This window comes from Lissotriton helveticus, chromosome 1_1, assembly GCF_964261635.1.
Source record: "Lissotriton helveticus chromosome 1_1, aLisHel1.1, whole genome shotgun sequence".
In the NCBI taxonomy this organism is placed as follows: Eukaryota; Metazoa; Chordata; class Amphibia; order Caudata; family Salamandridae; genus Lissotriton; species Lissotriton helveticus.
Genome location: NC_136057.1, coordinates 512,569,987 through 512,596,501, shown reverse-complemented (window position 1 = coordinate 512,596,501; position 26,515 = coordinate 512,569,987). Strand labels below are relative to the sequence as shown.

The following is a 26,515-nucleotide window of genomic DNA, read 5'->3' as shown; positions in this document are numbered from 1 at the left end:
CCTCCGTTGCTGCTCATCGTGGTTCCTCCGCGGGCGCCGACGCTCGTCACAAACTCCCAGCTGCCCTGCTCCTCTTCACAACGAAACGGAAACTTAGGCGCGCGACCAAATCCTAAAGCGCGCGTCGTAATCCGACTCCGCCATGCTGTTTTAATGCTGCGGGTGGTGCGCGCGGTCAGCTCCTGTCTCCTCGTTGTCGGCTGAGCCGACTCGCATCGAGGAGGTGGTGGTGAGCGACGAGTGCCCTCCTGCCTTGATGCCGCCGCTCCCTCCTGCCATGATGCCGGACGACACGCTGCTCTTCGACCTCCGGCTGCTATGCCTGAACACGATGTCCTCCCGGCGCATCGAGGAGGTGGTGGTGAGCGACGAGTGCTGCGGCCGCCAGCTGGGCAAGGCTGTGTGTGTGCGTGTGTGTATGCGCGGCGGCGGGGGGTGTTCTCTATGTGTGTGTGTGTGTGGGTGTGCGCCCTTGGTGGGGTGGGGGTTTTCTCTATGTGTGTGTGTGTGCGCAGCGGCGGGGGGGAGGGGGTTCTGTATGTGTGTGTGTGTGTGCGTGCGTGCCTGCCTGCGTGCCTGCCTGCGTGTGTGCATGAGTGTGCTGACTTGCTGGGAATCTGAGGCAGGGGATGTGCACGGCGCCGGCCTTGACGTGCGCGTCAAGGCAGGGGATGTGCACGGCGCCGGCCTTGACGTGCGCGTCCACAGATCCCAATCGACGCGCGTGCCCGACCCCTGTCTCAGATTCCCAGAAGACGGGCAACATAAGTTGTCGAGCTGGACAATGCTTCGCATTGTTTTCCAGCTCGACCTAACAAGCCGCAATTAATAAAAGCAGTCGATGTCTGCACTGCGGCTAGCTCAATCAACATGGCAGACGTACTCACCCCGCATCACACGGAGCAGAGGCAGATCTTTCCAGAATTGAGGGATGGGAATACATCACTATCTAATAAAAGCAGTGATATAGTGGTTAATCGTTCCTCATATGAATTAACGTCTACAGAACAGAGGGTTCTGAATAAGGGTCTTGGGTTTGTCCCTACCCCTAGACATGACACCTTCCAATGCAGATTTCAGTCATCAGAGATGATGAGGAAGAGTAAGCTTCACAAATTCTTTGTAGACAAAGAGAAATCACCACCTTCTATTTTCGATACTAACCTACATCGTCCTTCCACTTTTTGTCCCCCTATTTCCACTCTGGGCCCTGAAGTAGCAGTATTTGAACAGCGGATCTTACAAGAGATAGAATTGCTCGAACAGAATCAGGAGCAACGACAGGCAAACAATATGGGCAAGGAAGGCTGGCTTGCCGTTAGATCTTTACAACAGAACAATGCTATTACCATCAAGCCAGCCGATAAAGGCGGGGCTGTTGTTGTGCTCAATACCTGTGACTATGAGACAAAGATATTAAGGTTGTTGGATGTCCGCACTAATTACCATCCGCTAGTGCCTGACCCCAATCCCGAACTTCAAGACACCATCAAGAACATGGTGGCGGACGCGGTGGCTAAAAAATGGATAACCTCGAAGGAGGCAGATTTCATCATTAACACCAAACCACGGGTGCCGGCGTTTTACATCTTGCCCAAAATCCATAAGCCACAACATCCGACCCCCGGACGCCCAATTGTTTCAGGTATCCAGTCGGTTCTAGAACCCTTATCCCAGTTTTCTGACTTTTTTCTGAGAGAAGCTGTGGTTACGCAAAAATCTTATGTACAGGATACAACCGATATCCTTAACATTCTCAAAGACATTGATTTTGAACCTGATAACCAATTATTGGTGACCATCGATATAGAGTCATTGTACACTAATATCCCCCAGGATGCCATGCTGGTGGAAGCAGCACGGGCACTGGAATGGTTTTACCACACGCCCCAGACATTTGTGATGCAGTGCATTGAGTTGGCACTAACAAGGAATTTTTTCGAGTATAAAGGTCAACTATACTTACAGGCATCAGGGACTTCGATGGGGGCCACATTCGCTCCAAGTCTGGCCTGCATTTATGTAGGCCATTTTGAGGAGAATGTGGTCCACCATCCTTCCAACCCATACTTGAGTAATATCTCTTTATGGAAGAGATATATTGACAATGTCCTCTGTATCTGGACAGGTACAGAGGACCTTCTGTTAACATTCTTGCAATGGTTGAACCAAGCGGATGTCAGCCTGCGGTTCACTTGGACCATAAGCAACATGTCAGCAGTGTATTTGGATGTGGACATTTCGGTGGTGGATCACAAACTTGTCACCAATGTACACCATAAGAGCACTGACAGAAACTCACTACTCCACTACCGTTCTTTTCAGCCTAGGGCGCTCAGGGATAATCTCCCGGTGGGGCAATTTTTGAGGTACCGGCGTAACTGTTCATCCACCCAGGTATTCCTGGACCAATCAGAGGAGCTTGTGAGGAAACTCAAAGAAAGAGAATATCCCATGAAGGGGATCAAACAAGCATGCAAGCGTGCACTGAACACCCCACGGGAAGCCCTTCTCGAGAGAAATGTTAAGGATAGGAAAGCTTGTCTACCAATAGTAACCACGTTTGATCCTCCGTTTACCAAAATTAGACAGATTATTAGGAAACACTGCTCCATCCTGGACACAGCCACCAGCAAGATGCCTGTTCCTAGATTTGCGTTCAAAAGGTCGCCAAATTTAAGAGACAAATTAGTCCACATCCGTTGCCCTACTGTGACACAGATGAGTACTCTCCCTAATGGACATTATCCATGTGGTGGCTGGTCGGTGTGTGGCCTCACTGTGGCGACCAAGAGTGTTGTTTTACACGACGGGAGAACATAGTTTCTAAACCGTTTTAGTAACTGCAACACATCACATGTGATCTATAGACTTGTGTGCAGTTGTGGGCTATGCTATATTGGTCTAACCTCCCGAAAAGTCAAGATCCGCATACAGTAACACCTCAGTACAATCAGAGTCAAGAAACTTACCACACGTCTGGTGCAACACTTTATTGAGAAAGGTCACGACCACAGGGATTTGAAATGGACTGTCCTTGAAAAGGTAGTGGGTGACACACACAATCTTGACACCATCCTAGCAAGAAAAGAGGCCAAATGGATTTTTTCAGAAAAGGCAGACCGTGAGGGACTCAATGAACATATTGAATGGAATAAAGTTAGTAGAAAGTGAATATGTAGGGAGTTAATTCCAGACAGATTAAACACTTCTAGCCTTTGTAATTGCACCTGAATATTAGCTCCTACCCCGCTGGTGCACTGCGAGATGTGGTCTCATTCCTTTATGTTTTAGTCTTTGACCTGTGGGCTTGGTAGTGAGTAGTAGGCAGTGCCCCCCGGGTGTCATGAATATCCAGTGGGTCTCCCACCTATGAGCAGACAGCCAGCTTTGTCCTCTCCCTCTCGTGCTTATCCATTTTGAGTGGCAATACTGTGTTGAGACGTACATTATAGTTGGACTTAATTGCAGCACTGTGGTATGAACTGGCACTAGGGAATTGCTGGCTGGCTCTATTAACATGACGGGCCCAGATATGCCTACCAGTGGTCAAGATCATCATCACGGTGGTGGTTGTAATATTCAGGTTCATCGGTGGTTTCACGTTACAGTAGGAAGAATTTGTTGCAATGAGTGTGGGACATTGTGATATGTGAGCAGTCCCGCAGTGTAATGGCTTGGTGTACATTCATTCATTTGTCTGTCTCATTCAATGGCAAAATGAGGCAGACTTTCCATCAGTTGGAGGATACTGATCCATTTTTAATTGCAATTTTAATTTCAATTGGAACCCTGATCATTTAGCCAAACCGGGCTCGGTTTGAGCATCTATTACATCCTCACCTAAGATGGCCGCCACACGTAGCGATGACGTTACACGCCACGCAGCGTCAGGGGCGTTTCCGGTTAGAGGATTAATATCCGGACTTCTTTACCGGCAAACACGAAGGAGCTGCAGAAGCGCCGGAGGGACGCGGCTACAGTAAGATTACTTGTATGCCGGGGCGGCGTGCTTGAATTGAGTGTGAAAGGGGCCGCACAATTACATACCGATATGACTAAATGCCGCATTTCAGAGCGAGTACTCAAACTATTGGTTGCGGTCGGGTACAATTTTTGATATGTATCTTGACTGGCTGTACAGATGAGTCTGTACGGGATGATGGACCTTAAGAGTAGCAGTCTGTAGCCTGCGGGGCACATATAATTGCATGTATCTCATGTATGGCATGTTGTTTTATTCATTTGTCTTGACATACAGGGGGCTTGAGACTGACCGAGCCACTGGTTGACACGTGATCGTGAGACACGGGGTCCGTTTTTAACGTATGGTTGCTGGTATGCACGAACTTAGCAACCATCAGGTAAACAATTCTGGCTGTTTCAGTCGGGGTGTTGGATTCACGTGCTATTAATGAAAACCCTGGGATGAATGGGTGTTGTCAATTTACTGCTGTGCTCTGTTTTTAACGTTATCACAGGTCCTTTGATCGATTGAGTGTGAGGATTGACATTTGAGAACCCCCACATTGCCCTGATGAAATTGCTGGAATGTTGAGCAACGAAACATGTTGGCATTAAGCAAATGAACATGGTATACAATTAGCCATCTTTTAATTGGGAGAGTTTGCAGCATTGGAATAAAGTTGGATAGCCAGCAAACCTTACCAGATTTTTATTTATTTTTACGAACCAAATGCACTGGTTCTCTTTGGGGTTCTAGATGTATATATATGGAGATTTTTTGAATAGTGCACATATTGGTTGCTGTTCACTATTATTGCACCTTACACATTTTGTATTATTTATGAACACAAAAACGTTTTGGGTTTTCTTTCTTCACACACTACACAGAGAGAGAGTGACCGATGATGAGAAGTGGGTAGACTGGCAACCCCCTCGAGTGTTGCTACCGTGAGGCACTCTCTCTCAACTCACCATATTTTTTATAGTGAGGAATGGCCTGTTGATATGTTTTTATATATAAAATATACACCTTGACCTAAAGAATTAGTGCTAATTTACACATTCTTGGGTTCTGAAAAATGTGGGTATATCAAAACCCCCCAATAGGTCCCCAATATATAGGTGTTGCATTAGGTAAGGCCCCACATTGTTGTTGCTGCCGCTACAGACACAATCACTGCGGCAGTCGCGCTGATTATAATAACAAGCATTTGTAATGAAATAGGTCTCGCAGTTGCAAGAGTTTCAGCTATTGGCATTGTAAATGATAATGTTTTTTATTTATGCGTTTGAAAACCTGCAAGCTGTGCGTAAACAAGCACTTTGTACTTATAGTCCTTGCTTACGAGAAGCAAGGCTGGTAGTCTCTTTTACTGCCAGCCTTGCTTCTCGTAAGCAAAGAGTAAACGTACAAAGTGGTGTTTATGCACCACTTGCAGGTTTTTAAAACAAATGAATAAATAAGGTTCACCAGAGCATACATTTATTGGCCAAACTCTGCGTATGAAACACCGAGGCAGGAAAATTTATTGACTGAGGTACAGAATACTCCCTTTTGCCAGAGAAGGGCAGTGAACTGAGGGAAGAAAAGAGCACAAAAGTTAAGAAAGGAATATTGAGTAGAAATTGAAGAAATTACAGAGAAAGGGTATTGAAGAGGAGGGAGAACAGAAGTGGGATTTTGAAAGGTGGACCAAAGAGAAAAAAAGCAGATGAATGCTAAAAGAAATGACAATACGAAGAGGAGTGAGGAGCGAAAGGAGGTAGAGTTGGAAAGATGTGGAGAGCAGAAAATATTAGGGCAGAGAGGGACGGAGGTAAAGAGTATCATAGAGGGCAGATGCAAAGGTCAGAATTGAAATGGACAGGGAGCCAGTAAGAAGCAAAAGGAAAAGACCGTGAGCGAAAGAAGAGGATGTTAAACTAAGCAAGAGGAAGGAAATGGAGCGAGAAAGAAAGGGAGACAGCAGGTGAGTGAGATAGCCGCAGGCGATATTTAGTACAAAAACAGTCCGGACGAAGTTTGTCCTCAGCACGGTTTAATGGACAGAGAACGTTTAGGCAGTAGTAGTGATTGTCTTGGTTCCCTGCTTCACCCTGTTTAACCACCTGCCCCCTCCGATCCACACTGATTGAGCTACACTGCCACTCCCGCCCCTCTCCTGTGCACTCACTACTGCCAGCAGAGGAATGAATGAATGAATGAATGAAGCCAAACTTATAACGCGCAACTTTGCCCTACGGGCGTCAAGGCGCCTAACCAGACATAGTCCAGGGTCAGAGGGCATGCTTACTGATAGGCCTCGATGAAAAAACGCGTTTTTAAGACTTTCTGCAAAAGGGCCAAAGAGGGTTGAGTTTTTAACTCGGAGGGGAGGGCATTCCACAGTTTAGGGGCCATAGAGGAGAAGGCCCTTCCGCCCCATCTGACTCTGTTTGTTCGAGGGACAGATAGAAGGTTCTTAGAGGCAGAACGTAGGCTTCTGCTAGGAGTGTAAGGGATCAGGAGGGAGCCAATAGCTTCAGAGCATCCGCCAGATAGGGCACTGAAAACCAGGCATAGAATTTTAAAAGAGATCCTGGACTGGATCGGCAACCAGTGCAGACTCTTCCTGGCGAGAGTGGCTGAGGAGGTATTAGGGACATCCAGGACAAATCTAGCAGCCGCGTTCTGGATAGTCTGGAGGCGTTGGATAAGGCTCTTATTAATGTCTGCATACAGTGCGTTGCAGTAATCCAGCCGTGATGCAACTAAGGCAACCACGGTCTGTTTGCGGGCTTGGGGGGAGAGATAATGGGCGATTTTCCTGAGAATCTTAATGACTCCCCAACAGGTAGACATGGTTCTGTTGACCTGCTGTGTCATGGCCAGTGACGTATCGATAATCACGCCCAGATTGCGGGCTGATTTTACGGGCACAGGACAGGCTCCCAGAGAGGGGGCCACCAGTCGTTGGACCATATATCTTGATCTTTGTGCTCCCTATTTCCGCAGGCCATGCCAGCTCTTGGGCGCGAGCCAGTTTGCCAGATGAGAGTGTTTATCCTCTCTCTAAATACTAAGGTCCCAAAGGCGAGACCGATTGCATCGTTCACATCTGTAAAAGGTAGAGAGGGGGCGAAGGGGCTCATTCTAGGACAAGTGAGGTGGTTGAGGGACTGATTCACTGACATAGTTTGCAAACTCTAACCCCTGCGTTGTATGAAGGAATCTGAAGCCGCTGTGATCCTCGCCTTCCCAGCAGCCGCTGCTCTGAAGAGTTTAATAACTTAATTCTAGCTCACGCCTGGCAAGGCGGGAGGACGATTTTGAAAGGTGTCTGCACTTTAAACGGAGCCTTTGAAGAAAAGGGATGTCGTTTCATAATGTATGCATTTATTAATGTATGTGTTTACCAACGTGACCGCAGAAACAACACAACAAAACAATGAGAGGGGGTGGGGCAGAGAGGGGGAAGTGAGATGGAGTATGTGCCAGAGGGGCGGAGATAGGGAGTGGGCAGAGAGAGGCAGAGGGGTAAAGGGCGTGAAAGAGAGTCGGAGGGAGGGACAGAGATGGGAGAGAGCGAGAAAAGAGACAGATGTGAGAGATTGAGAGAGAAAGGGGCAGACAATTGATGTGGGGAGAACAACGAGACATAAAGAAGCAAGAAGAGAAGAAGACAGAGCAAGGGAGAATTAGAGAACAGAGCGAGAGAGAGAGAGAAAGAGAGAGATAGAGAAAGAGAGCGAGAGACCTAAATGGAGAAGCAGGCAGAAAGAGAGAGCGTGAGAGACAGACAGAAAGGAAGAAAGTGCAAGAGAGAGAGATGGGTGGAAAAAGAGAGAGGGGGAGAGAGTCAGATAGAAAAGAGATGCTTGTGGGGCAAGGAGGAACGTGGCTGGGACTGAAAATGCCTTTCACACTCCACATCCTCGTAGGGGAAGACCTCTCGGTACATTTCACAGACCACACTGCTTTCTCTGGACCAAAATGGCGCTGAATTCAAGATTATGTCAAAGCATGAATTTACACATGGTATCTCCCCTTAAACATCCAGCCACCAGGGTGGTGCACGCGCCTCACCTCGCTGTTTGTGGCCCGGCGGCTTGCTTACAACCAGAGACAGGCTGTGACTCCACAGCCTTGGTACATGGTCTATGGGGTCCATGTCAGCTGCTTTCACTTTAAAAATGATGCGTCAGAGGCTGTTAGGTGGAGACGAGCAGAGGTGTGTAACACAAAATACACACGGCTGCACTTTAAACAGGTCCAGAGTCACCTGAACCAGCACTAGGAGCCACAAACCGCCGGGATCACGGGGCTCAACATTACCTTGCTCTCTCTAAAAGAAGTGCTTCGAACCACTCCCGCTGCTCTGTAATCGCGCACACGCGCGAGTTGTGCTGAAACACCGTGAGGAAAAGACACGCCATACACGTGCACATCTTCTGACACAAAAAAAGTGAAAACGAGCCATGCGCATGTTGTGCTGAAACGCCGCAAGCAAAAGACACACTGACGCACTCGTGCACATCTCCTGTTTGGGCAGGCATGGCATACAGGAGTCAGGGAGGGAACAAACATGCCTCCCTTCCAATCAAAAACACACATTTTTGAAGCGCACCAATGAAAAGCATGGGTGGAGCTTCCACCCCGCTTCCGAAGCAAAACAGACGACAATACATCTCGCAAGCGAGTAGCGCATGCGCTGCATCGCTAGGCGAGACCTAAAAATGTACCCCTTTCAAATTGGAAGCACAGCGTCCCTGACGTGGGCAACGTGTTGATACACAAGTCCGAAAAAAAAGTGTAAGGCCACATGTAGCAGGGGTAGTCGGCTGTGAGAATCTGCAACACCAAAAGGCAGGTTGACCAAACAAAAGCAAACATTTATGAAGGGCAGGGACAGGAAGGAATGGAAAAGATGAGAGGTGCTTCCAGAAGCAGTCTAGATTACAGCATGCCTCGCAGAACAGCACATGCTTTGCCCAGGCTCAACCTTGTGCATATTTCCATTTATGTTTTTGTTACAGAGTAGGCATTTGTCTACAGAATGATATGCATCTCTGTTTAGTGTGTTATCTATGTAGATTGGCGCTTTAGGTGCTCTTACTATCTCAAGGGGATGCCACACTGCAATACGCTATGCAAATATTGTAATTTCTTTTTACGGTTTTTACATCCTCGCATTGCATGCCTTCTAAAAAAAAAAACGTTTCTACATTCCTAAAAGTATGCAATGGAAAATTGACCTGTACTTGAAACTAATGCCTTTCTCTCTTCTTACTTTCTATCAAATTACCCTCGCCTCTGCCTGTCTTACTCTCTCCGCGTATAGCCTACCTTTAGCTGCATGCCTATCTGTGTGCTCTCTATTACTGTATTTCTGTAAATCGCTCATACCTGACCGTACAGATCACAATCTCTTTCTTTGAACCAATATTCCTGCAACTTATCAATACTACATCTCCCTTTGCCTAGCCATTCATCCCAAAAATCATGTGTATGAACTGACATACTTCCCTCCCTAATGATCACATAGTACTCATATTAATGTAATGTACCACAAACAAACTGGGGTAAAAGCATAGGCTGGTTTCCTTAATAGCACAATAACCAGTAACCTCTGGAGAACCACTAGCTTTGGGTTCCAGACAAGTCCATTACCTGTCTAAAGTGCTTTAAAACCTTGTAAGGGGGTAGTAAGTGCTAAATGTTGTATTTACAATCGAATACAATCCACAATCCAAGCCCTGCACATGTACTGTGCAGGGCTTGGACCAGGTCCCAAGTAGGACATCTGAAAGGGATTCATTAAACAGTAGAAGTGGTTGAAGCACCTTTGTCAAGAGTTTGTCTTCTTGAACGCCACAAAGGGTAGCGTAAGGTCCAGAACTTTGGTCTCTCTTCTCACCACTGTTTTATATGAGGCTCCTGCTTCCATAGCCACAGAAAAGGGGGGGGGGAGACCAGGTGTCCAGGCTGCTGGCATCCGCCAAATTCCCATACCAGTTGTCTTCATTGGATTCTAGAAGCTGATATTGATAAGAGTCCAGTGGCACTTCCCAATATTCCCTAAATCCTAGAGCACAGGCTCAGGCCTTGAGGGAATGGCTCAAGTCGGAGCTGGCATCGGCCAATACCCAGCTGGCTCTCTGTCAGAGTCAGGGACACAAATGGGGGCGGTGGGGTGCCTGAGACTTCGGCAAAAAGACCATCACTGGGAAAGGTTAAGTTGGCTCGACCAGCGTCGGTACGGATTAATTTATGAACCCAAGGGGCCCAACTGGCACAGGAGCGGGCTCCCTGGGCAGAAAACCAGTAGGGGCCCATCTCGACCCTGCTGGGCCCAAAGGCATGCCAGCAGAGACGGTCCGCCCAAATAGGAGGTGCATGGCCTTATAAAACTCATTGAGTTGGCCGGTGATCGTTTCGCTCCAGTAAAACTCAGAGGGGCTGGGTGACAGCCCAAAGGCAAGTCAATCGCGAATCCAGGCCTTGAATGCCGACGTTTCCTTGTCTCGTCAGATAACTTGAACAGATGGGGCCAGGTCAAAAAAACCTGTGACTTCTTGCTCTTCTTTTTCTTGTGAGACTTACCTGAATGCCCGGAAGACTAAGACACAACAAAGATCCATGGCTGTGTTATCGATCACTGGACCTTCTTCTCGACCGGGATTGAGACCATCGTGGCATGACAAGTCAAGCGGCAAGGAGCCTGAGAGACTGCTCCCTCAAGGACTTGGGGTGCAAGGCATGACAATAGACACAGGTGAGACACCCGAGGCAGACATGGTGTGAGTCTGTCACCTACATTTGCCAGTGACCGGCACCACAGGGCTTAAAGCTAGCCTTCCTTGCAGATATCCCCGCTACCTCAGTAGACAATGTCTCAAAAAATCTTTGACAAAGGTCTAAAAAGGTTGGTCAAAAAGTAACTGGTGGTAGCTCTTCTCTGGATCTGCTCGGACTGGCATGAAAAGAAAAAAACTGACATAAGTGTGCTGCAGTGGCACCTATATATACACCGCGCATGGCACTTCCGGCTCGGGTGACCGGCAGGGGTACTGCTCACGAAAATTTCCGGATCCAGTCTGACACCTTGGGATAATTCTAAGGTTAGGAATCTGCAGTTAGAAGTCTCTAACAGATGCATATTTAATTTATTTCTGAAGTCAAATATATTTCCCATTGTGTGGACACTGGTAAGGAAAAAGTTCCATTGCCTTATGACTGAGATTTGAAGTCTATTTGTGAACCTGGAGTGTGTTTAGTAGTGTGGAGTACATTTTGGTTGGTTGTTCAGATGCAACACCCAAGGTGTAGCTTTCTATTTTATGGCAGAACCCCATAGCTTTTTCTAGAAATACAGTTGTAGGTCTGACAAGAGTTACTAATGATCTCTTGGGTATCCATGTAGAGTAAGTGTACTTCCGATTGGTGTACTTTTTCTTTCCGTGCTAGTCTAGATGCAGTTATTTGAATATCTTTCACAAGGAAAAGAGTTTAAGAATATGGTGGTTAATAGTACCACAAATTTGTCTTTGAGGTAGGGATATATGAGATCAAGATCAGTGTGGCAGTAAAACATCAGAAGGCCAAAGCAGCAAGCCATAGCAAGAAAAGCATAAAGCACCACTCCATGGAACCACCTTGCAAGCCAAGGCGACAGCCATCCTGGAGGCACATGCAGGAGAGCGCCGTGACAGAAAGAAGAGAGAGAGACAACTGACCGCTACAACCACAAGGGGAAGGGCCACAAGCCCGGAACAGAGGAGCAATGGTAATCCATCCCCGGACTATACTGCCAAGGACGGCCATACCTCCTGAAGAAGGAGGAGGTCAAGGACCGGTAAAAGGAAGGAGGACCGGTAAAAGGAAGGAAGACCAGGAGGGGAACAGAACTCTAAAACAGAGAGAAGAGGAAAGTAGGCCCTCACGCTGGAGAAAAACTAGTCGGAGGGATTCCTGACCTGAAGAAAAGGATGACACCTATTGAAGACAAGACACTCAAAGAGAGTTGATTGCAGTACACCCAAGCAGAGGGTCCTCGCAGAACGGGGAGGAAGGGTGGGTCGTGAAGGAATCTGCGGCTAGAATCTTCTCTACCAGATACAACGTTACCGAAGGTAAGTAACTCGTACATCTGATAGAGACTACTAGCCGCAGATTCCCTAACGTATAATAGATACCCTAGCCATACCCAAAGGGGAGGAGGGTCTGCGAGAGGACCTCTCCCACTCCAGAAGAGCACAAGACCCCCAACAGTGGACCAATCACGGGGACAGGGAAATAGCCCCGTCCACCACAACAGGGGACGAGTCACAGGACCTGAGCCAAAGAAAACCTCAGCATTGAAAAGGAACACCAGCCCCACAGGGGATGTGCCATAACCACAAAGAGGCAACCCAGTCTCCACCAACGGAAGAAGCAGGGGTCAAACGAAGGAGGCCAGACCACCGCAAGCCCATCCATGTACCAGGGACCTCCACCGGAAGCCCCAAGGTACAGACAACACAGAGGAAGAAGAGCCACCTACAGACTCGAAGGAGACGGGGTAGAAGTACAGCAAAGCCCTTCACCGGGAGATAACCCAGTGAAAAGGGCAGCTGAGCCCCTCACAGCTCGACGTCAAGACTGACCAGCGCCTCAGCAATAGGGCAGGCGGAAGAAAAAGAAGTAGAAGTACAGCAAAGCCCTCCACCGGGAAACAACCCAGTGAAAAGGGCAGCTGAAAATAAGAACAAGACCTCACAATGGCCCGAGGGACAAAAACAGGAGTGCCAGGGCCCAAACCAAGGCCCCCGGTCACAGAACAGAAGAGCAGGCGGGAGCAGCCAGCTGCTGACAACGTTACAAACTAAACGCCTGGACCACGTCAGGCACAGAACAAGGGCAAGGCTAGTACACCGTCCCGAAGGACCCCAAAGGGGAATCGCCCTGACAGAACCAATCCACTAAGTAGTGGGTCCCCGGCATCAGGCAGCGGACGAGACAGGGACGGTCGCACCACTAAAAGTGCAGATGGAAGAAGAAGAAGAAGATGTTCGCACCTGCGACATACCATGACACCACGGAGAGCAGAGGCCCGAAGGGCGACCACACCTTCCTAGCACAGGAGAGAGCTATGTAATAGCTACCACTGCCCACATAGGGAAAGTTACGTCCCAAGAACATGGGAACCCTCTTAGGAAAAAGTATCCGCATCAGAGGACAACAACCAAAAAGACTTGCGGAGAAACCGCAAACGGCTTGCCAATGAGCCAGAAAGAATACACGGAGGCCTAATCTCAGGCTAACACAGCTGACCAACAGCCAGAACCACAATCAAAAAAGGGCTGGACCAGCAGCCAACAGCACCAAAGCCCAACAAGGGACCGGAAGGTACAACAATCACACAGAACACAGAACATGAGGTAATTGTGGAGTGAAGCTTTGAAGGGCAAATGTTAATGTTAATGTTAATGTAGGCCGTACTTTTAGAGCGCACGGCTACCCCAAAAGGTGTCCCGGCGCTTTAGCAAAGAGGCCCCTAGAAACAGAGAAAAAACCAAGGCAGACACACTACAGTTATCACGGGTTACTTAGTGAAGAGCAGAGTCTTCAGCTCCTTCCTGAATGCCAAGAGATTACTTGCTTTCCGAAGGGAGAGTGGAAGTTCGTTCCACAGGCAAGCTGTCACGTGTTGGAAGGAGCGACCTCCCATCCGGACACGTTTGACCACAGGCACCTCCATTTTGGCCAATTCCGCCGACCGCAAAGACCTCCGTGGCGCATAGAAAGCAGTACGCTTCCTCAGATAGTGAGGGCCAATCGCATGGAGAGCCTTAAACGCCAAAGTGAGGAGTTTGAATCTAATTCTCCCAGCGATAGGCAGCCAGTGCAGCCTGGCTAAAAGCGCTGAGGCACTGGCTCTCCTGGGCAGGCCATAAATGGCTCTGGCCGCCGAATTCTGCACAATTTGCAGCCTAGATAGCAGATATTTAGGTAGGCCCGCAAAGAGTGCATTTGCATAATCGAGGCGTGATCCCACCAACGCCTGGACTACATTCCTACGATACTGCAGTGAAAGCAGGGGAAGAAATTTCCTAAGCATTTTGAGGATGCTGAAACATTTCCCTGCTAATCCCAGGATGTGAGGACGAAAAGAGAGGTCCTCGTCAAACACCACTCCGAGATTTTTTACTTGGGCGGAGGGTGTCTCTGGGGGGAACATATCATGGGGCCACCATGTCTTCCAGCCCGGGTCTGGGGCACAGCCGAAGAAGAGCAGCTCAGACTTGGCTGAGTTGCACTTCAGGCTGTGCCGCTGAAACCACGCAAAGACTGCACTTAGACAGTCCTTAATTCTGCCGCCGTTGAAAACCTCTCCCTTCCTGCAAGTGAACAAGAGCTGGGTGTCATCAGCGTATGAGATGACCCGGGCCCCAAACGCCTCTGCTACCTCCGCTAGAGGGGCCATATATATGTTGAAAATGGTGGGGCTCAAGATAGATCCTTGAGGCACCCCCACCTCCAGCGAAGGCATTTCGGCCGAGAACGGCGGGGCCCAGATCACCTGTCGGCGGTCGGCCAGAAAGGATTGAAACCAGTCCAACACCGTCCCTCGCAGACCAATCTCCCTGAGTCTTGAGAGAAGGCCAGCATGTGGGACGGTGTCGAACGCCGCCGATAGGTCCAACATGACCAACACCGCCCTTCCCCCATGATCGAGTGTCTCCCTGATGGCGTCGGTAACCTCAACCAGAGCGGTCTCCGTGCTGTAGTTTGCACGAAAGCCGGACTGGGAGTCATGCAGCAGATTGTTGTTCTCAATAAAGGTGGATAGAGTAAGCTGAACATGTTTCTCCAGCACCTTCGCCAGAGCAGGGAGGAGGGAGATCGGACGGTAGTTAGCCCATTGCAGGGGGTCGAGCAGAGGCTTCTTAATCAGCGGCAGAATGAGTGCGTGTTTCCACTGTCGTGGGACCACCCCCGAGCTCAATGATAGATTCAGCAGGGGGTTCAGCAGGCTGTTCAACGCTGAGGCCACCCTGCCCAGGCATTTCGCCGGACAGGCATCCAGTGGCGAACCAGATTTCATCCGAGATAGCAGCTCCAGCGAAGTTTCGCAGGACAGCTCAGGGAAGACAGATAGTGTGGGCCTTGAGTTAACCCGGGAGGGATCTAAATAGGTCGGCTTACCCCCTAAGGCGTCGTCGGCCGTGCGGGAGTCCACAGATGGAAAGGTGTCCTGGATCTTTAGAATTTTTGCCACAAAAAAGTCGGCCAGCTGGTTAATCCATTCCTCAGTATGTGAATGGACAGGAGTCCCTGCAGCTGGATTGACAAACTCCTTTACAATTCTAAAGAGTTCCCGGCTGGTGTTATCGGCTTTATCAATTCTCTCTTCAAGATAACTCTTTTTGGCTGCGGCAATCTGTTTGTAGTATGCCTTTATCGCGTCGCGGTATTTCAATTTCTCCACAAGATCATACTTGCGCCGCCAGCGCCTTTCCAACTTCTTGCAGTCTTGTCGCATTATGCGTAGAGCGGAGGAGAACCAAGGAGCAGAGTTAAGATCAGGGGCTGTTCTAGCAGCCTTCAGAGGGGCCAGCTCCTCGAATCTAGCCTGCATCCAATTCTGGACCAGGATTACATCGGCTTCCAAAACCCCGGTCAAATGACACGGGTGTTGGCCAAGAGCATCGGAGAGCATATCTGCTGTCACTAGATGGAAAGCTCTGGACTGCCGGGACCCTACCTTCGGAGCCCTTTGGCTAGGTTTAGAGTCGAGCATTAAAGCAAAGTTTATCAAATAGTGGTCAGACCAAAGGACCGGGAGAGGGGGGGACGTCTCAATAGGCCTGGAAGAAAAAATAACATCTAGCGTGTGGCCTTTCACGTGAGTGGGGCTGTGGATAGAAGGGACTAGCCCTAACATCGCCGTGATATCACGGAGTTTGTCAGCTTCGGCGTCTGTAAGACAGTCCATATGCAAGTTTAGGTCGCCTAATAGCATGCAATGCGCGGAACGCATGCATGGTACAGATAAAGCCGATTGCAAATCCTCAAAAAAGGACCCAATGGAGCCAGGGGGTCTATAGAGGAGAATACCTGTACAGGTCTGGGACGCCGATAGGTGAAGCGTGAAACCTAAGGCTTCACAGCCGGCAATGTTGTCCACCGCAAAGGAGGAGCAATTAAAAGCCTTGTCCACTATCAGAGCCACCCCGCCGCCTCTTCCCTCAGTTCTATCCCTCCTTAAGATGGAGTAATTCGGCGGAACGGCACAGGCAATATCGGGTTCTGAGCCCACTCCCAGCCAAGTTTCAGTTAAAAATAAACAGGAAATCTTGGACTGCGTAAGAAGATCCCAAATATCCGAGGTGTGACGAGGAAGGGACCTGGTGTTAAGCAACGCGCAGTGGAAATACTGGGGAGGGGTAGATGGAACACAGATAGATGATACTATGGGGTGCCAGTTACACACGGGGCAGCCCTTGCCTAGCCGGCGACCGCCGGGAAAAAGAGCCGAACAGTCAGAACGAGGGGGGCAAAACGCGTACAAGGTAGCAGCGCTATACGCGATCATCCTGGAACAGCAGGAAGACAGCCTCTAGGCGGCAGACAGCATGGGCCAGGAGCCAGAGTCCTGCCTCGTCCGCCTCCGAGACGCTGACGAGCAGGACTCTGGCACGACTCAGGCGCAGGGAAAGGCGCTCCGCTGCGCGTTACCGCTGCGCGCACCAGCGAGCATTAAATAGCGTCGTCTCGGCGTCCCAGGTGACCTGGACGCTCAAAGATGGCGCTCGCGCTTCCTCCCAACGCAAGATGGCGCTCAAACCCACCGCCTCCCGGAAACCCGGACCCGCCAAACAGCGGTGGTGATTCCTCAATTAAGGTGCAAGGTAGGGGCCAGAAAAGCGCTTTAAAAACAGGGGAGAAGGCACTAAAAAATAACAAAAATGAAAAAACGGGAATTATTAAAAATTAGGCAAGGAGAGAAGGCGCGCGACCAGCGCTCACAGCAGCAGGCCACCAATAGTAATTCTCGCCCTAAGGGGCACTAAGCAGGCTCACCTACCGGTCAGCTCGCCCTAAATAGCGTCGTCTCGGCGTCCCAGGTGACCTGGACGCTCAAAGATGGCGCTCGCGCTTCCTCCCAACGCAAGATGGCGCTCAAACCCACCGCCTCCCGGAAACCCGGACCCGCCAAACAGCGGTGGTGATTCCTCAATTAAGGTGCAAGGTAGGGGCCAGAAAAGCGCTTTAAAAACAGGGGAGAAGGCACTAAAAAATAACAAAAATGAAAAAACGGGAATTATTAAAAATTAGGCAAGGAGAGAAGGCGCGCGACCAGCGCTCACAGCAGCAGGCCACCAATAGTAATTCTCGCCCTAAGGGGCACTAAGCAGCACTAAACCAGCTCCCAACCGCCAGAGCCCTGATGGAGGACGTCCAGGAGATGATCTGTGGGGAATTGGGCCGCTGGATCCCCCATGCGCAAAATCCCCACAGCCGTGGAGACAGCGCGAGCGAAGGCCGCACCTGCCTCCATAGGGCCCCGCAGTGGGGAAAGCAGCGCCTCTGTGGGCGACGGGTGCAGGCTAAGGCGGCCGTCCCCCAGTCCAACCGGGGGAAGGAAAAGAAAAGTCCGGAAAGAGGGAAGGGGAGCTGAAGAATGAGGAACCTGAGGCGCCTCTGGCAAAGATTGCGGTCGTGGCGACGGCGAAGAACCGGGGCAAAAGCCACAACACAGCGACCCGTCTCTGGAGAGGATGACACCATCAACCGCCGAACCTCTGGCGATGAAGCGGAGGCATCCGAAGAGGAATCGACGACCCGGCGTCGGTTCGGCGCTGTAGAGTCCACAACCGGAGTCGGGTCAATGTCGACCGGCGCCGCATGAGACGCCGGAACGACCTCCGCCACACCGCTCGTCACCGGAGACCGAGGACAGGCCGGAGCCGGGGTCGGCCACGGAGCGGTGCCGAAAAGGTGCCGACTCGACTTCTGACAAGGCAGCCGCCTGCGTGGAGGTACGAGGGGGGCCGGGGACACACCCCGACCCCATGCCAGCCCCTGCGGCGCTGCCCGGGCCAGCAGCCGCCGGCGTCTGAACGGCGTGGCTTCGGCCTCGGACAAGGCGCCGAGTGTACAGAAGGCTGAGAGGGACTCGGGGACACGCCCCAAGCCCCAACAACCTCCCGCGACACCACAGGGACCCCCGCAGAGGTTTGCGACAAAGCAGAGGTGCCGTGGTCCAAAGGAGAGAACCCCGAAGGGCCGCACCCCGATGACACCACATCCTCCGAACCTAGAGCCGAACCAGTCAGCGCCGGAGCCGCCGGCGACGCTGCTGAGGGCCCTGCACCCGGAAAGGGATCCGCAGACGTCCCAGGAGGAGGAGGAGAAGCCAACCAGGCCTGCAAGACCGCCGCATAGGCCTCAATCTGGGCTCTAGTCACCCCGCGCCGGGCAACGGCGGAGAGAGTGAAGACGTGCGGGGCCGCACCACCCACGGAGAGCCCACTCCCCCAGCAGGCCGGAACCCGGTCCGCGGGACAAACTGCGACACTTACCAATAGATGAGCGACGCTCCTGCGGCGTGGGAGAAGGACGATGTCAGAGGCTGAAGTTTTTGAAGCCATCCACAGGGGACGGCTACGGTGACGCCGACGACCTGGACAAGCGAGCCGAGAGGAGCTTCATCCGGCACTCCCGCCGGGACTTCAGCTTCAACTGCTGACACGCCTCACAGTCCGTGGAATCGTGGTTATTCCCCCAAACACCACATGCAGATGGAATGGGGATCCGTCGCCGACATCTGGCGCGTGCAAGACGAGCACGCTTTTAAACCCACACACACTGTACCCAGAAAAAACGCTCAAGACCGAAAAGGGAAAGGCCTGAACTGGCCAGTAACACTATCCGGGTCCGCGTTGCACGTGGAAAAAAAGAAAAACTGATGTCAGCGCACCGGGGTGAGGCTTATGTGGCCTCGCTGACGTCACGCCTGCTGAGGACGTCGGGCGGAGTCGCGTGGCACCGCCCCGCCAAGCACGCAGGGATGCTGGGCAACAAAGTTTTCCGGGTCCAGTCTCACGCCTGGGGATATTCTACGTTAAGGAATCTGCGGCTAGTAGTCTCTATCAGATCTAAGTTATACATGGCATGGGGAAAATAAATCAAGTCCTTTACAGTAATTTGAACTAAAAGTATATCCTATCTAATAGGAGGAACTGAAAGCATCAAACAACCAGAAAACAATAATGGAATATTCTATCATTAAAGAAATCCTCTTTTCTATCTCTATTAAATCCAGTACACCACAATCCAACTATTTTCACAGACATAAAGTGGGTCTTAATTTGAGGAAGAAGTACAACTTGATGTACCCATAATTTTGGGGATAACAATATTAAAACATTTGAACAACAAAAATTAGAAATTAGAAGTGGAAAAACTATGAAGTTTTGCACTAGATCACTTATAGTTTTAAAACCAGGTGCAGTGGGTCATTTTTGGGTTAGATAAAGTAATATCAATTCAAGACTTATTTTATCTTCCATTTTTATCTATTCAAAAAGAAGCGCAAATGTCTGCTAGGAGGGCACTAGATGCATTAGGGGGAAAAGAGCTCAGCTAAAAGATAATTTGTAGTAGACAGAAGATCCAGACGTCATGCTCGACTTTTGGTATCTGAAGGTATTGCCAGAAAAATGTAATTAGTTTATAGTTTCACCAATGGGTGGACGGAGGTTTGCCCTTTGACTGCATTTTAATTATGTTAAGCTAACCTTAAAGCACACATATCAATTTAAGTATAATTCTGGTACCACCCTGGCTTAAATAGCATACTCATTTTTGGCTTGTAACTTGAAAAATGATTAACCTCCGAGTACATCATCATGTTGAGATATGATCATTCTTTAAATTTTGCTCAATTTATTAACAATAGCAGACTGCTATTAAACAAAAAAATGATAGGTTAAAAAAAAAAAGATAGGTTCAAGCAAAAAAAATAAAGGTTTATAACGAAACATTCAATCAACCTGAAACACGAAGAAAAAGATCTTGATGTTATAAACTATACCTTTACAAAACTAATGTTTTAATCCACCAATGCATCAAACATAGCTTATTGCGCAAAGTCTGAATAAAGAAGTGCCCACATCCTCTACATGGTGACTTTTTAGTTTACCTATTCAACAGGATTACTTGTTTCAAAGTAGTGAGGTTACTTTTTCTATACTTGAATGCTTTCCAGTACATTTTCTTGGCCTGTGTAGCACATAATACACAGCATAAGTAAAAACCATTTCAGTTACCCGAAGCCAAATCTGGCATATAGTCGTCCACCTTGTCTTCATCGTCAATGACACCTTTTAGTATCTTCCTTTGATCAGATATAGCTTCGGATGCTGCTTGTCTCCGGCAGCGAGTGCCCAGGTCATGGTCTTTAAAATCTGTGATTGTATCCAACTCTGCGGAGCAAAGGGTTACACAGTGGGTTAAACATAAAATCTCCCAACTAATAATTCCACAAAGCAAGATACTTACACATTTTCTTTTTCATCACCTCAGTCTTAACTATCAAGTGGTAGCGGAAAACTGATATAGTTGGGTCTTCAATGCAAATTTGAAAATAAAATGCAGCACTGTCAATTCTCAACTACAGTCAATGTACCAATTACATGTAAGCAAAGATCTGTAGAAGCGTAGGTTCTTTTTGAATATTAACTTCTTCGGGTATTTTTGATTCCAGATGGTTGCTTTTATGCTACTACAGTGCCCTACAGCTGCTGCACAAAGCAGGCTGTGGCTCTGAATATTATCTGGTTGTACTGGTGAATACTTGGTGGATATGTTGAGTGGGATGTTTTTGAGTCTGTTGCTGTGCAAGATATTCGTAGTGTATGAATAGAACACGTGCTTGTGTGAGCTGTTTTAGTCAAAGTTGGAATGTTCTATAAAGGGGTCAGTGGAGTGTAGAAATGGAAGTTTGTGAAAAAGAGTTTGCGTACATTGCTTGGTACTCTGTTTATAAACCTTAGTTCAAGACTGCAACATCTCTCCATCAGTTTGCAGTCTACATTTAAGCAACAAGTCAAAATGTTTTTTCGTCTCAGCAGATGCCACACATTCAGGCGTCTTAGCATTGATATTCACATAAATTTGCATGGAACTTGAATATTAATAACTATGACTAAGTGTGTCATTTGGAGTTTGGTCACAATGCAGAACCACTGTAAATTAGCTGCTGACCCGCCCAACCCAATCAAATTGGTGGTACCCCGCCTTAGTAAGAAATGATGGGGAACTTCCAGGTATCCGATGACGGAGAAACAGAAGGCTCTGCTGGATGAAACCTTTGAGGGGCAGCCCATCTACCTCAAAGCGGCTAGAGTGTGATCATAAGAAGGCCCGTCCAGTTTACTGGCAAGGCATGGTTGATACCTGCAGGAAAATGTAAACAGTGTCCCAGATGTACAGGAAGAAAACTACATAGTCAGGCATGGCATTTGAGTTTGTATTTCAAAAATACCACCGCTTCATATGAGTTTGGTTCTGAAATACATCAAGACATGATGAGCATGCCACCTAGATTGCATCACTGGCCGCTCAGCATACATTTTCCCCAAAAGTGCTCCTGCCTTATCTGCAGGAATAATTGCTTTATGAAGAATCAACATGGTTCAGGGCTATTGTGAAGCCAATCAGGAGAGGGTATCCAGCACATCATACTTGTAAAAAGCATGTGGAACCACCAAAGTGTGTCCTTGTAGATCAAATTCAGTGGAACATGTCATAGAACTGACTCAGTGAAGCTATATGACGCTTTTTGGATTTTGAGACTAAGGAATCACATTTAATGGGACAAATCAGGCACTACCAGACACATGTCGTTTTCTCAACTCTAATGCAATAGCTTATTGTTTTCAGTCTTTAAGAAGCAGAGGAATAGACCGGGATAAGAAACGTCTTCATTAAACTCACCAAGGGGCCAGAGTTATTACCTCAACCGTGAACCGCTTTAATGATCTAATGTGCATCTCCCAATCATTTTCTCTATACCATTTATTGTGTGCTGCAGAATGCTCAGTCTTTACACCAATGGAGGGTGCTTCAATATAATTTCAGTAAGTGGACCACACCCACAGCAGTAATGTGTGTGCTATGGCTTTTTTCCAAAGTCTTAGGATATTGTTGCATATAACACAGGCCTCATTATATGTTAGCATGGTCATTGATTTTGCATTGAGGTGCATGACAGAAGGATAAAGCCAAAACAAAAGCCTGTCCATTACTAACGTAAGCCTCTCAGTTTCATACTGGCATACAATAAAACACTTGGGCAGTTGTCACATAAATTTTTGCTACTCACGTTAACACAGTACTATATATATTGCACAGTAGTTGGAAACTTGTTTGCAAGAGTAAATAATCTTGAATGGTTCACTATCAGTGCAAAGTAAATGCCGATACAGCATTTATGTGCTTCCTAACATCTGAGCAGAAGAGCCATTCATCATCCTATGTTGCAAATAAGAGACAAGCGCAAGTAACACCTCCTTGCTACAGACATTATAATATATGTAAAAAGCAACCAGCAATTGGGGTGAAGCAAGTCAGATGGATTGGCTGTTAGAGGGATGTTGAAAGATGGGACTCTGATTTCAGGACTACTTAGGCATAATAATTATGGTGATAATTCTAACACTATTTGTAATTGTGTTTATATAGCACTTCATACCCCCTGACGAGGCGGTGAAGCACTTTTTGGTGAGTAGCACGCTACTACAGACCCCAAAGGATTAGTGGTGGATCAGTAAAGGGAAATAAAAGTTGTTAATTTGATCTATGGACATGCGAGTCTGTTAGTTTGATTGGATAAATGATGTTGGGAAAGAGGAGGGGAGAGTCTAAATAGTGTTTTTTGGAAGTTTATTTAAGTTAGATGAGATTTGGGATGAGTCAAAGGAGGGATAGAGGACGGGAGAGTCTAGAAAGGGTTATTATGGAGATCATAGTAGTAAAATGAGGTTTTAACTGAGTCTTTAAGAGGGATACAATAAGGAATAGAGTCTAGGAAATTGTATTTTGGAGATCATAGTAGTAGAATGAGGTTTGGGGTAAGTCAAAAAGTGATATAGCAGGGAAGAGTCTAGAAAGGGTTATGAGGGTGATCATAGTAGTAGAATAAGGTTTAGTGAGAGTCAAGGAGAAATAGAGCAGGGAAGAGTCAATAAAGGATCTTAAGGAGATCATAGTAGTAGGTTTGGGCTGAGTCAAAGAGAGGAGGTAGAGAATATATTGAGAGAGCTATAGGATAAGACAGAGTAGTGCATTGGAGGGAGTTGAAGGCTTTTTTTCTTTCTTTCTACAGTTGGAGTAAAGTAATAAATATATAGATACATAACTACATAGAAAGGGTATACATTTATAAGGTAAAAAATTAAGGAGATAAAAAATTGAATTACATACAATTCTATATGTGCATGTATGGACAGACTTAAAATCAGACTTTCAGGTGTTGCTGTAAGTAAGAGCTAATCTCTGTATTTTTATTTAAAAAAATTAAATATTATATATATTTATATTTTGTCAATATTTCAATAGGGAAGCACTTTTTGATACAATTGGTATGATCATATTGGATATTGAGATAAACATAAACAGAGACCCATTAGTGTCTAATTAAATAACTTATAAGAAAACTATGCAGAGACCTATATACATATATATTTATCTATATATTTTACAATAAGAAGTATATACATTTGTTAAGCAAACCTAAAGAATATCTATGTATTTTATAGTAGTGTATGTATTTGTACAGTGAAATGCACATATCTAAATACAAAAATATAATCAAATTATACATATTTAAATGCACAGGCATATTCTGTACATTTGTGATTGAGTGGGACAGTCTTATAGGAAAGAGCCAACTCTTGAGTGATCTTCTGAAATAAGATAATTTTCCGTGGCTATTATGTTTGGAGGTAAAGAATTCCAGTTTGACTGCTTGAGCAAAGAAAGATGTACCAACCATGTTTTTTTAGGTCTCACCTAAGCCACTGCGTTAGCGATGCTTTGGCGACATATTAAGTAGGGGCTTTCAAAAGTGCTCCCAAAGTGCCGATCGGGTACAGTGCATGTGCGCCGGGAGCGCGCACCATTTGTCCGCCTGCTAATCACTTTCGTGGCCGCTTTGATGTTCTCAGTGAGTCGCGCGGCCACTGAGAACATCAAAGCGGCCGCAAAAGTGATCACCATTTGCCATCCTCTGTCTTCATAACATTTTTCAGTGTTCAACTGCCTTCTCTTGTTCCTCTCTGACTCGGATTTTGCTCTTTCCCTCCTCATAAGACTTTCCTTTATAGTTACTCTGTTAGATTTTGGGGTCTCTAGTTGGGATAGGTAGGTACTTGTGACAAATAGGGACACGCTCCTCTAGTCAGGACAAGGGGATTACACTCTTAAAATAACCCCTGCTCACCCTCTAGGTTGCGTGGCGCGGGCAGTCAAGGCTTACTTCAGAGGCGATGTAAGTTAAGCTGTTGTGACCACATACAGTAACCCAGTGACAACACTACAAATGGACACCACACAGGTTTTATATAAAAAATAAGTAGACTTTATATAGAGTTACCACAAGACCATAAACGACAAAAATACACACTATGATTACTTTAAGATGGTAGATTTAGGCTTAGATCAGTTCAGTTCTTAGATACGACACTCTGCGGCAATGTACCGTGCGTTGCTCTTCCACGACAAGCAATGTCGCAGCGATGGGAATGCGGCAAAGTTCAGATACAAAGAAATAAAGACGTGAAGATCTTCCAGATGCGGCACGCTTCGCGTGGATGCGTGGACTGCAGAGGTGACACCCTTACGATGCGACGGCAACAGCTCCAGCGGCGACGCTCTTCTCCCACGATGCGTGAAGCTTCCGCTTGATGCGACAACTAGAGCGGCGACATTCAAGATGCGACGGCAGCAGCTCAGACGGTGGCGCGCTTCTCGGGGATGAAAGGTGCTCTTGGTCGATGTGGTGCAATGCGACAGTTCCAGCGGCGACACACTCTTTCGGAGTTGCGACGGAAGGCACATCGACGGCGACATGCTCCGACCTCGTTGCGAGATTCTTCTCCTGATGCCGTGCAGTGCGACAACTACAGCGGGGACACCCTCCTTCTTCGGAGTGCGACGGCAGCAGCAGCGACACACTTCCTCTTCGCTGCGGCACGCTTCTCTCCGATGCGGTGCAGTGCGACAGTTCCAGCGGCGACACCCTCCTTCGGAGTTGCGACGGCAGGCACAGCGACACGCTTCTTCTCGTTGAGTTGAGCTTCCAGCTCCTTGCGACACGCAGTTCCTCAGAAGTCACAAAACAGCAGCAGGCACGTCCAAAAGAACTCTGGGCAGCTGGGGGTTGAAGTCTGTTGTCCCTGAGACTTCAGCAGGAGGCAAGCTCTTTTCCAAGCCCTTGGAGATCCTTCACAAGTTGAAAGCAAAGTACACAAAGTTCCTTTCTCCTTCCTTTGGCAGTAAGGCAACCACTGCAGGCCAATCCCCCAAGCAGCACTTCCGCTTGGGAATAGTCTCTCCTCATTTTCTTCAGGTACCTCTCCTCAGTAAAGGATTCTTCTTGTAGTCCAAAGTGATCTAATTTCATGGGATCAGGATCTTAATATTAATACCCCAAAATCCTTTGTTCTCTAAGGGGAGAGGGGCCTTTGCCCAGTCGAAACCAGTTCTGAAGCACTCTGTTTACCAGACTTCTCCTTTCCTTTCACAGTGCAGGGCATGCACATCAAACGCCCCACAGGAGGTGGAACCAGCATTGTGGAAGGCAAGTACAGTCCTGGAGCACTTTGTTTACAGGACTCCTTGTCTTCTTTCAGTGTGCAGGGCAGAGACATCAGCCGCTTCCCAGGGGGTGGAGCCAGCATTATGGAAGGCAGGCACAGCCCTAGTCAAGGTTCAGGTGCAACTCCTTCCTCCCACATAGATGCAGATCTCTCTATTCACCACTGGGTGACTCAGCCTGTCTCCTTGAATTCCCCAGCCCTGTCACTCACAAAATCAGACATAGGAATACACAACCTAGCAGAGGCAGGTTTGAATGGTTAGACAATCAAATACCTACTTTCTAAAAGTGGTATTTGCAAACACAGAATATTAAAATAAACTTTGCTAAAATATGTATTTTATTATTCTGAGTTCAGGCATACTAAACTCAAATTTCTACCATGTTCTCTGAGACAGTTAGGATTATAAAATGTAAGAACTTACAGCCCATTCTGGCCTACGGCTACAGGTAGCCTTACAATAGTGAAAAATGAAAATGGCTGTAATTCACTATAAGGACATGCCACACACATCTGGCCTTGCCCTACCTTATACTTACAATGCACCCTGCCCTTGGGCCTATTATAGGGCTGACTGATATGAAGCAAAGGGAAGGTTTAGGGACTGGGAAGTGGGTGCACTTGCCCAGTCAGCATGACAGTACCAGACTGCAAGAAGGCTCTGCAATAGCAGACCTTAGACACATTTTACAAGGCTGCT

At 47.9% G+C, this 26,515-nt stretch overlaps 1 protein-coding gene across 1 annotated transcript in view; it reads right to left on the bottom strand.

Moving 5' to 3' along the window:
• The window catches only part of RAD51AP1 (RAD51 associated protein 1), a 393,892-nt gene that overhangs the window by 221,160 nt on the left and 146,217 nt on the right, over nt 1–26,515 (bottom strand). Inside the window, exon 8 of the mRNA XM_078673979.1 lies at nt 20,263–20,418. Coding sequence (XP_078530105.1) covers nt 20,263–20,418 — 156 coding nt within the window. The remainder of the gene's footprint in view (nt 1–20,262; nt 20,419–26,515) is intronic.